The sequence below is a fragment of the Macrobrachium nipponense genome, chromosome 22 (genome assembly GCF_015104395.2).
Source record: "Macrobrachium nipponense isolate FS-2020 chromosome 22, ASM1510439v2, whole genome shotgun sequence".
In the NCBI taxonomy this organism is placed as follows: domain Eukaryota; kingdom Metazoa; phylum Arthropoda; class Malacostraca; order Decapoda; family Palaemonidae; genus Macrobrachium; species Macrobrachium nipponense.
Genome location: NC_087213.1, coordinates 77,930,554 through 77,942,822, shown reverse-complemented (window position 1 = coordinate 77,942,822; position 12,269 = coordinate 77,930,554). Strand labels below are relative to the sequence as shown.

Genomic DNA, 12,269 nt, shown 5'->3' with positions numbered 1-12,269 from the left:
TTACTATAATTTGAAAATATTCGTACATTATTTTATTGCACTGAGGGAAATTGTTCAAGGATCTTTAAACTTATTTACTTATATATATATAGTATATATATATATAATATATATATATATATATTATATATATTATATATATATATATATCTAATATATATATATATATATATATATATATATATAATACATATGCGTGTGTTCATGTATATATATTCAAGGATCTTTAAACTTATTATTATATATATATATATATATAATATATATATATATATATATATATATATATATATATATATATATATATATATATATATATGCGTGTGTTCATGTATATATATAATTTGAAGGTAAAATATTTCACGAAAACAGTTTTATTTCGACGATAGAAGCGATTTCACCGGTAATTAATTAATGATCAGCATTTTACCATATCTTTCCGTGGGGGGTTACCTTCCTTCATTTGTTAACGTCAACGAGAAAATAATTGCCAGAGGGAATTCCCCCTCGTCCCCCGTAAGAATGATAGTACTAACGCCCCAACGGGACGTCATAATTAATTCCGAAGGAAAACCTTTGCTCCCCGGAGGGAAAAAAAGAAACAAAAGACTGCTGTGCTATGTGAGACTAAAACTCTGAGGGGATTTGGGAATTAGCCTATAAACTGGACGGAGATGTAGAGTGTTGTTATAGAGCTGTCGACAATGATATTCGAAGAACGCAGATCAATATAAAGGTTCTAGAGAAGTAAAATTTCACACACACACACACACACACACACACACACACACACACACACACAAAGGCATACCGGCAAAGGGGGGGGGGGAGGCATTGCCCCATCCCTGGGTCCGAGAATCAGCTAAAGTTTGGGCAAATCGTTCGAGATATTCGGGCATTTGGGGGAGGAATTTTTTATTTTATATAAAAATAATAATAAAAAAAAAATAAATAACACACACACACTTATAGTTTTTTCTCAAGTGCAAGAAAAAGAAAGAAATGTGATAAACAGAAAGACAGAGTAAATTAGTACTGAAGCAATACTAAACTTTCTCTCTCTCTCTCTCTCTCTCTCTCTCTCTTATAGTCTTTTTCTCATGTGCAAAGGAAAGAAAGAGAGATAACGACTAAGTATTGAGGTATTGTAATGATGGAAATAATTCATTTAACATTTATGACAGTACTCATGGAAATTGGTGGACTAGAAAACCGAATTGGTTTTCATCTTATCAAGATGTTAAGTTAGCCACTCGAAGTTGAGATTGCCTATGATCGAGTGTATGTACGTAAGTACGTAACTGTAACCAAGTGCGCAGTTGCATAAGATGAAATTGCTCTGTTCAAGACGAGTACGGCAACGCTGAGAGGAAACGAATGTCTCTCCCCTTATATTCATTTGAAATGACCTATTTCTCCCTTGTAAAAGATATGCACTTGTCGTAGTTTATAATGTATATGTTGCCATAATATTTGATAGTGCTTCTTTATACTTTTACTTTGATATAACTACCAATTGCCAAGAATTGTAATGGTACTGTTACGTAAGTTGCACCATGTTGAGTCTGCATGTTGTTGCAATTGTACCATCAATTAAATGTAGGCTAAGATGTGAATTAGTCTTCCATATATTTATAAAAATGTCAGTTCTAGAGTAAATTCCACCCATGTTATGCATATAAAGTCAGGCTAACTGCGATGTGCAACAGAAAGTTAGGCGTAGCCTAAAGGCCTAACGACTGCATGCTCTTTGGCACGAGATTGCCATCCTAAATGAGCTGTTTGTATTACAGGGAACCAGTATAGGGGCCCAGTGTAAGAACCAGTATAGGGGTCCTGTGTAAGAACCTGTATAGGGGTCCAATGTAAGAACCAGTATAAGAATCGGTGTTGGTTCTAACTGGTATTGAATGAGTACAGCTAGGAATAAGCTGCTTTTACAATGTACCCACCTACTGTTAAGAAGAAATACTATTAAAAAACCCCGGGAGCCAGCCTTTCCCTCAACCCTTATTACAACAATGAAGATTCGACCGTCTCCGACGTCAAGTACCTGTTCCAGCTAAGGATAAGCCAAGAAGTATAGTAGCCTAGGCCTATGAGGTACCTTTATATTGGCCTATGGTTTGAATTGTTATGTATAGGCTAGTCTGAGTTAATTGTCCTAAAATGTATGGTAGCCTCCGAATGTTAAAGTCAGGACAATTAACAAATTAATACTGTGTTCATATGCAGTATAGTAAATACATGAGTCATAGGGATATCACATTAAGAGATATATATACTATTACAGTATTACCCCCTGACCATAGTTCCCTTAAATTTATCTCCCTAATAGTCTAAGGATATTAAGGATACCATAAATTGATCTTCGTAGAATTACTGAGACGCTAACCAAAGTTCCCTTAACTATATACGTATATCTCCGTATTAGTACTACAATATAGCTAACAAAGGTTCCCTTAAATTAACCCCCATATTAGTATTAGAGCACTAACCAAAGTTCCCTTAATTTAACCTCTGTATTAGTATTAAGACACTAACTAAAGTTCCCTTAAATTAACCTCCGTTTTAGTTTTGAGAAACTAGCGAAAGTTCCCTTAAATTAACCTACGTATTAGTATTGAGACACTAACTAAAGTTCCTTTAGATTAACCTCCGTATTAGTATTGAGACACTAACCAAAGTTCCCTTAAATTAACCTCCGTATTAGTATTGAGACACTAACTAAAGTTCCTTTAGATTAACCTCCGTATTAGTATTGAGACACTAACCAAAGTTCCCTTAAATTAACCTCCGTACTAGTATTGAGACACTAACTAAAGTTCCTTTAGATTAACCTCCGTATTAGTATTGAGACTAACTAAAGTTCCCTTAGATTAACTTCCGTATTAGTATTGAGAAACTAACCAAAGTTCCCTTAAAATTATATACCTCTGAATTAGTACTATAAAACCAACCAAAGTTCCCTTAAATTTACATCCATAATATCATTAAGGCACATCCAAAGTTCCTTTAAATTAATCTCCGTATTAGTATTTTTTGGCACCTACCAAAAGTCCATTTAAACCAATCCCCATAATACTATTAAGGCACTAATCAAAGTTCCCTTAAATTTATCTCCATATCTCCATACCCTAACCAAAGATCCCTTAAGTTTCTCTCCATAATAATAACTAAGGCATATACATAGTTCTTTCAAATTAATCTAAGTAGTATTATGGCACTAACCAAATAATCCATAATCATTCAAAGATTCTAACAGAAGAATCCTTATCTCCATAACAGTAGCAAGACACTAACAAAAGTTTCCTTTAAATATATATATATATATATATATCTATATATATATATATATATACTATATATATTTATTATATATCATATATATATATATTATATATATATATATATATATATATATATATATATATATAATATAATATATAGATGAGTAATATAATAATAATGGTCTTTCGTATAGCAACTGTACGCACACACACAACACACAAGCGTACACACACACACACACACACACACGCAAGACTTGTTTATTCCCTTTACTGATATTTTTGGATCCGAAAAATTCAAATTAAGATCCTCTGAAAATGAGGGATTTCTCTGCCTCCTCATCTGTATTTAAACAAAACAAAAAGTTCGAGATGAGAAATGGACTCGGTGCTGACACGCTACCTTGCAACAGAAAGTTATTTCTACGCGAACAGAACGTGCTGTGATATAGTAAAGACAACACACACACGCACGTACACAGAGGACGTTCGGTAAGCTTCTGTCTGAAGACCGTGATTCTCCTTCGGGAGCCAGAAGAATCTGCCATGAAATGATTCCTGGAAATCCCTGGATCCCAACTCGATCCAAGCGACCGATTCTAAAACTATGCGTCCCTCTCGTGGGTACTTTGGTCATTCATAATCATGAATTCATACAGCTACGATATTGTGAAATTTTGTCAAATGACATTGAGTCATGTTAATAACGACCTTGGCTACGGGTTTGGCGATGTTGCCCGTAGATGTATTCTTTATAAATTGGCTTTGTTCCTCGGAACATTGTTTACCCTTGGACATGTTGGAAAAAGGATTTGGATGCTATGGAAGGAGAGAGCTGAACCCACAGTTCACCTGGGGGGCGGCTGTGACAACCCTATAACGGCTCTGAAGGAGGACGACAGATGCATGAACGGAGTGGCGGGATTTAAGGACGTTTTCGATCAGAAGGTCCAGAGGTACGACGAAGAAATCCACAGACTGAAAAGTGAAAACTGTCGGTTTCGAACTCTGTTGAAGGAGAAGGAAGACCTCTACGACCAAATAATTGAAAATTTCGACAACGTGAACCATCGTACCATTGCTAATTACCAGGAGCTCAGAGCGGAAAAGGACTTACAAATTCGAGATCTAACGGAGGAGCTGCAAAGGCTTCAGTGCGATAATGAAGACAAGGACATACTAATTGAAAGTCTTAACGCGGAAATCTCTCAACAAGAGAGAGAAGACGGATTAATAAAGGACCTAGAAGGAGAAAATATGGAAATGAAGACTCAAATTGACCAACTTAGAATAGAAAAAGTAGAGTCTGGAAAGATAATTAACGGTTTGAACATGGAAATCCAGACTTTGCTTAAGGAAAACGAAAAACTGGAAGGTCAGGCAGATGACTTGAAAGAAAAGCTGGCTAATTGTGAAACTTTGAATTATGAAAAGGACTTGCTGTGTGATGAACTAAGAAGCGAAAAATTGGAACAAGAACATATAATTAGCAGTCTTAAGAGGCAGGTCCAGAAATGTGAAGAAGAAAAGGAAAAGATGAAAAACGAAATGGAAGATAAGCTGGCTAATAGTGAAGCTTTGAATAATGAAAAGGACTTGCTAATTGGTGAATTTATTGAGGAAAAATTGGAACAAGAACATATAATTAGCAGTCTTGAGGGTCAGGTCCAGAACTGCGAAGAAGAAAAAGAAAAGATGAAAAACGAAATAGAAGAGAACAGGGCTAATTTTGAAGCTGACAATTATGAAAAAGACCAAATGATTAATAAGCTCAGGATAGAAAACCTGGAACAAGAAATTAAGATTGACCATTTGAAGAGGACGGTCCAGAATTATGAAGAACAAAATGAAAAATTGAAAAGGGAAATGGAAGACATGATGGCTGATTTTGAAGATTTGGACCTTATGATTGATGTACTAAGAAACGAAAAATTGGAACAAGAAAATACATTTTGGAGTCTTATGAGGCAGGTCCAGAACTGCGAAGAAGAAATGAAAAGATGAAAAAACGAAATGGTAAGGGATAGAACAAGGGGAGTATGGAAATATGATTTGCGATTTCCTTGAACTACAGAGAGATGAGAAAGAGAAAGAGATGCAAATAAGAAAAATTGCGGAAGAAATAAATAATCTGAAAGAGGGGATAAGGATAGCAAGCCCAGAACAAGAATCAGAATTGGAAAGAAACGACGATCAGGGAACGAAGACCCAAGAGGAAGAGGAAACTGGAGAGAAGGACGACGCCGAAGAATCAGACGATAGCGACGAATCAAAGGACGAAAGCTCCGACGACTTAAGAGCTGACGAGAATCAGCCAGGAGGAGAGGAGGAACGCGTAGAAGAACCAGAAGAGGAAGACACTTTCGACGAATCTGTAGGAGAAGATGGCGATAATCAGTCTGGCGAGGAGGAAAGAGTCGAAGAATCAGGAGAAGCCAGCAAAACACAAGAAGAAGAAATAAACCTCGATGGCACAGAGGAGACTGAGCTGGATAGCTTTTGTTCAGAGTCTGAACAAAAGTTGGGCTTAGGACACAAAGCCCCTGAAGCAAAGGAAGAGGAAGATGATATGAGCCAGGAAGAGGTGGAAGAATTATTAAAGGAAATAAGAAAACTGAGAGAGGAGGAAAAACTCATGTGGGAAGAGCTATCACAGCGGAAGAAACTGTACGAGGATAAATGTCAGGAATCAGAAGACGATGATTCGGAAGACATTTTCCTTCAGTCGATGATTAATGGCCCTGAAACACAAGGGAAGGAGGATGTAGGCGAGCAGGGCCAGCAAGAGCGAACGAGATGTCAAGATGAAGAAGAGGCGACAGCATGGCATGAATTAGAGCAGGAAATAATAGGAATGAGAATGGAGCAAGAACATATGGCTAAGGAGATGTTGGAGCAGCAGAAAAAGAGGGAGGAGATGGAGAGCTTATTACGATTTATTGGAGGCGATACCCAAATGAAGACCAGGAATAAAAAGAAACATAGGAAAGGGAATAATAGGAGACGATACCAATGGAAATAGTAAAAGAAATGAAAAAAATAGAGTAATGTTCATTGACAAGAGCCAACGGCTGTTCGGCAGACGGACAAACTCTCACAGCGAGAGTCAACGGCTGGCGAGATCCCCCCATCTCGTCAGGCGGAAGAACTCTCACTGGATGGGAGTCAATGGCTGTTCGGCGGACGGACAAACTCTCCCAGCGAGAGTCAACGGCTGGCGAGATCCCCCCATCTCATCAGGCGGAAGAACTCTCACTGGATGGGAGTCAATGGCTGTTCGGCGGACGGACAAACTCTCCCAGCGAGAGTCAACGGCTGGCGAGATCCCCTCATCTATCAGGCGAAGAAACTCTCACTGGATGGGAGTCAATGGCTGTTCGGCGGACGGACAAACTCTCCCAGCGAGAGTCAACGGCTGGCGAGATTCCCCCATCTTGTCAGGCGGAAGAACTTTCACTGGATGGGAGTCAATGGCTGTTCGGCGGACGGACAAACTCTCCCAGCGACAGTCAACGGCTGGCGAGATTCCCCCATCTCGTCAGGCGGAAGAACTCTCACTGGATGGGAGTCAATGGCTGTTCGGCGGACGGACAAACTCTCCCAGCCAGAGTCAACGGCTGGCAAGATGCCCCCATCTCGTCAGGCGGAAGAACTCTAACTGGATATGGGAGTTAATGGCTGTTTGGCGGACAGACAAACTCTCCCAGCGAGAGTTAACGGCTGGCGAGATCCCACATCTCGTCAGGCAGAAGAACTTTCACTGGATGGGAGTCAATGGCTGTTCGGCGAGTGGGCGGATAAGCTCTCAGGGTGAGAGACAATGGATTGCAAGGTCCCTCCCTATCACTTCAGTAGGCAGATAAAATCTTGTGACCCATCTCATCTGGAAGAGGAAATCTTACTAACAACACTCAAAGGCTTCTTGGAGCCAGGAGGACAAGCTCTCAGAGTGAGAGCCAACAGCTGTAAGGAGGCAGGAGGACAAACTCTCAGTGTAAGAGCCAACAGCTGTAAGAAAGCAGGAGGACAAGCTCTCAGTGTAAGAGCGAACAGCTGTAAGGAGGCAGGAAGATAAGCTCTCAGTGTGAGAGCCAACAGATATGAGGAGGCAGGAGGACAAGCTCTCAGTATGAGAGCCAAAAGAGGGATTTCAGAAGGCACATAGAGGGATGCCAGAAGGCACCCAGATGGATACCTGAGGGATAACAAAAGGATACCAGAAGGCTTTTACAGAAGGGAGTTCTGTTGGAATAGTCTGAGAACCGGCTCTTGCAGAAAAAAAGTCAAGTAGCTATGTCCCTTGTGAAGATCCTTCTTAAGAAGATCTCTGTCATGCGGGGCAAATAGTCGGAATATCTAGATCTATTTCTTGCAGATATCTTTACCTCTGGTCATTCGGGTTTTGGAATAATCAGAAGACGGCATGGCAGAAAGTCGGTAAGCTATGTCTTGATGAAGACTCTTCCTAATTTAGAAGGAATCTTCTGTCATGCCATAGTCGGATCCTTCTAGGATCTTATTCTGCAGATTGGGTTTCCTTCCTTGGCAATTTTGTTGGAATAATCTAGAAGACCGGCTATGCAGAAAGTCAAGTATGCTATGTCCCTTGATGAAGACTCTTCTAATAGAAGATCTCTGTCATGTGGGCAAATAGTCGGATATCTAGATCTATTCTTGCAGATGTCTTCCTTCTGGGTCATTCTGTTGGAATAACTAGAAGACCGGCTATGCAGAAAGTCAAGTATGCTATGTCCCTTGATGAAGACTCTTCTAATAAGAATCTCTGTCATGGGCAAATGTCGGATATCTAGATCTATTCTTGCAGATTCCTTCTGGTCATTCTGTGAATAATTTAGAAGACCGGTATGCAGTAAAGTGCTATGTCCCTTGGATGAAGCTTCTAATAGAAGATCTCTGTCATGTGGCAAATAGTCGGATATCTAGATCTATTCTTGCAGATGTCTTCCTTCTGGTCATTCTGTTGGAATAATCTAGAAGACCAGCTCTGCAGAAAGTCAAGTATGCTATGTCCTTTGATGAAGACTCTTCTTATAGAAGATCTCTGTCGTGTGGGCAAATAGTCGGATATCTAGATCTATTCTTGCAGATGTCTTCCTTCTGGTCATTCTGGTGGAATAATCTAGAAGACCGGCTATGCAGAAAGTCAAGTATGCTATGTCCCTTGATGTAGGCTCTTCTTATAGAAGATCTCTGTCATGCGGGCAAATAGTCGGATATCTAGATCTATTCTTGCAGATGGCTTCCTTCTGGTCATTCTGGTGGAATAATCTAGAAGACCGGCTATGCAGAAAGTCAAGTATGCTATGTCCCTTGATGTAGGCTCTTCTTATAGAAGATCTCTGTCATGCGGGCAAATAGTCGGACATCTAGATCTATTCTTGCAGATATCTTCCTTCTGGTGATTCTGTTGGAATAATCTAGAAGACCGGCTATGCAGAAAGTCAAGTATGCTATGTCCCTTGATGAAGACTCTTCTTATAGAAGATCTCTGTCATGTGGGCAAATAGTCGGATATCTAGATCTATTCTTGCAGATGACTTCCTTCTGGTCATTCTGTTGGAATAATCTAGAAGACCGGCTCTGCAGAAAGTCAAGTATGCTATGTCCCTTGATGAAGACTCTTCTTATAGAAGATCTCTGTCATGTGGGCAAATAGTCGGATATCTAGATCTATTCTTGCAGATGACTTCCTTCTGGTCATTCTGTTGGAATAATCTAGAAGACCGGCTCTGCAGAAAGTCAAGTATGCTATGTCCCTTGATGAAGACTCTTCTAATAGAAGATCTCTGTCATGTGGGCAAATAGTCGGATATCTAGATCTATTCTTGCAGATGTCTTCCTTCTGGTCATTCTGTTGGAATAATCTAGAAGACCGGCTCTGCAGAAAGTCAAGTATGCTATGCCCCTTGATGAAGACTCTTCTAATAGAAGATCTCTGTCATGTGGGCAAATAGTCGGATATCTAGATCTATTCTTGCAGAAGTCTTCCTTCTGGTCATTCTGTTAGGAGGCAGGAGGACAAGCTCTCAGTGTGAGAGCCAACAGCTGTAAGGAGGCAGGAGGAAAAGCTCTCAGTGTGAGGGCCAACAGCTGTTAGGAGGCAGGAGGACAAGCTCTCAGTGTAAGAGCGAATAGCTGCAAGGAGGCAGGAGGACAAGCTCTCAGTGTGAGAGCCAACAGCTGTGAGGAGGCAGGAGGACAAGAGGGATTTCAGAAGGCACATAGAGGGATGCCACAAGGCACCCAGATGGATACCAGAGGGATAACAGAAATATACCAGAAGGCTCTTACAGAAGGAAGCTCTGTTGGAATAGTCTAGAACACCGGCTCTGCAGAAAGTCAAGTATGCCATGTCCCTTGATGAAGACTCTTCTAATAGAAGATCTCTGTCATGTGGGCAAATAGTCGGATATCTAGATCTATTCTTGCAGATGTCTTCCTTCTGGTCATTCTGCTGGAATAATCTAGAAGACCGGCTATGCAGAAAGTCAAGTATGCTATGTCCCTTGATGAAGACTCTTCTAATAGAAGATCTCTGTCATGTGGGCAAATAGTCGGATATCTAGATCTCTTGCAGATTCTTGCAGATGTCTTACTTCTGGTCATTGTCTGGCTGGAAATAATTCTAGAAAGACCAGCTAGTGGCAGGAAAAGTCAAGTAAATGCTCTAGTCCCCTTGAAAATTTAAAATGAAACCCTTCCTTCCCCCCTTTTTAAAAGAAGAAAAATTTCCCTCCTGTCATGTGGCGGCCAAAATAGTCCAGGATATCTAGAGTCCTATTCTTTGCAAGATGTCTTTCCTTCTTCTGGTTCAGTTCTGCTGAAATAAATCTAGAAAGAAGACCGGCTTCTATGACAAGAAAAGAAAGTCTCAAGTATGGCCATGTCCCTTGATTTGAAGGACTCTTTCTTATAGAAGAATCTTCTTGTCATGTGGGCAAATTGTTGGATATCTAGATCTAATCTTGCAGATGTCTTCCTACTGGTCATTCTGTTGGAATAATCTTGAAGATCGGCTCTGCAGAAAGACAAGTATGCTATGTCCCTTGATGAAGACTCTTCTAATAGAAGATCTCTGTCATGTGGGCAAATAGTCGGATATCTAGATCTATTCTTGTAGATGTCTTCCTTCTGGTCATTCTGTTGGAATAATCTAGAAGACCGGCTCTGCAGAAAGTCAAGTATGCTATGTCCCTTGATGAAGACTCTTCTAATAGAAGATCTCTGTCATGTGGGCAAATAGTCGGATATCTAGATCTATTCTTGCAGATGTCTTCCTTCTGGTCATTCTGCTGGAATAATCTAGAAGACCGGCTATGCAGAAAGTCAAGTATGCTATGTCCCTTGATGTAGGCTCTTCTTATAGAAGATCTCTGTCATGTGGGCAAATAGTCAGATATCTAGATCTATTCTTGCAGATGTCTTCCTTCTGGTCATTCTGTTGGAATAATCTAGAAGATCGGCTATGCAGAAAGTCAAGTATGCTATGTCCCTTGATGAAGACTCTTCTTATAGAAGATGTCTGTCATGTGGGCAAATTGTCGGATATATAGATCTATTCTTGCAGATGACTGCCTTCTGGTCATTCTGTTGGAATAATCTAGAAGACCGGCTCTGCAGAAAATCAAGTATGCTATGTCCCTTGATGAAGACTCTTCTAATAGAAGATCTCTGTCATGTGGGCAAATAATCAGATATCTAGATCTATTCTTGCAGATGTCTTCCTTCTGGTCATTCTGTTGGAATAATCTAGAAGACCGGCTCTGCAGGAAGTCAAGTATGCTATGCCCTTTGATGAAGACTCTTCTAATAGAAGATCTTTGTCATGTGGGCAAATAGTCGGATATCTAGATCTATTCTTGCAGATGTCTTCCTTCTGGTCATTCTGTTAGGAGGCAGGAGGACAAGCTGTTAGGAGGCAGGAGGACAAGCTCTGTGTGAGAGCCAACAGCTGTAAGGAGGCAGGAGGAAAAGCTCTCAGTGTGAGGGCCAACAGCTGTTAGGAGGCAGGAGGACAAGCTCTCAGTGTAAGAGCGAATAGCTGCAAGGAGGCAGGAGGACAAGCTCTCAGTGTGAGAGCCAACAGCTGTAAGGAGGCAGGAGGACAAGAGGGATTTCAGAAGGCACATAGAGGGATGTCAGAAGGCACCCAGATGGATACCAGAGGGATAACAGAAGGATACCAGAAGGCTCTTACAGAAGGAAGTTCTGTTGGAATAGTCTAGAACACCGGCTCTGCAGAAAGTCAAGTATGCCATGTCCCTTGATGAAGACTCTTCTTATAGAAGATCTCTGTCATGCGAGCAAATAGTCGGACATCTAGATCTATTCTTGCAGATATCTTCCTTCTGGTCATTCTGTTGGAATAATCTAGAAGACCGGCTATGCAGAAAGTCAAGTATGCTATGTCCCTTGATGAAGACTCTTCTTATAGAAGATCTCTGTCATGTGGGCAAATAGTCGGATATCTAGGTCTATTCTTGCAGATGACTTCCTTCTCGTCATTCTGTTGGAATAATCTAGTAGACCGGCTCTGCAGAAAGTCAAGTATGCTATGTCCCTTGATGAAGACTCTTCTAAAATAGAAGATCTCTGTCATGTGGGCAAATAGTCGGATATCCCTTAGAATCTATTCTTGAAGGGGATGTCTTCCTTTTTGTCAATTCTGTTGGAATAATCTAGAAGACCCGCTCTGCAGAAAGTTCAAGTAGCTATGCCCTTGGGATGAAGACTCTTCTAAAATAAAGATCTCCGGTCCCATGTTGGGCAAATAGTCGGATATCTAGATCTATTCTTGCAGAGGACTGGTCCTTGCCTTTTGGTTCATTTCTGTTGGAATAATCTAGAAGACCGGCTCTGCAGAAAAATCAAGTATGCTAATGTCCCCTGATGAAGACCCTTCTTCTAATAGAAGATCCTGTCATGGTGGGCAAATAGTCGGATATCTAGATATATCCT

General features: G+C 40.4%; 1 protein-coding gene across 1 annotated transcript; it reads left to right on the top strand.

Annotated features, from left to right (window-relative positions):
- Positions 1-3,607: 3,607 nt before the first annotated feature.
- On the top strand, positions 3,608-5,294 carry LOC135198325 (putative leucine-rich repeat-containing protein DDB_G0290503). Its single transcript, XM_064225895.1, has one exon. The coding sequence runs from the start codon at positions 3,936-3,938 to the stop codon at positions 5,292-5,294; it is 1,359 nt and encodes a 452-aa protein (XP_064081965.1). The 5' UTR covers positions 3,608-3,935.
- The last annotated feature ends 6,975 nt before the right edge of the window (positions 5,295-12,269 follow it).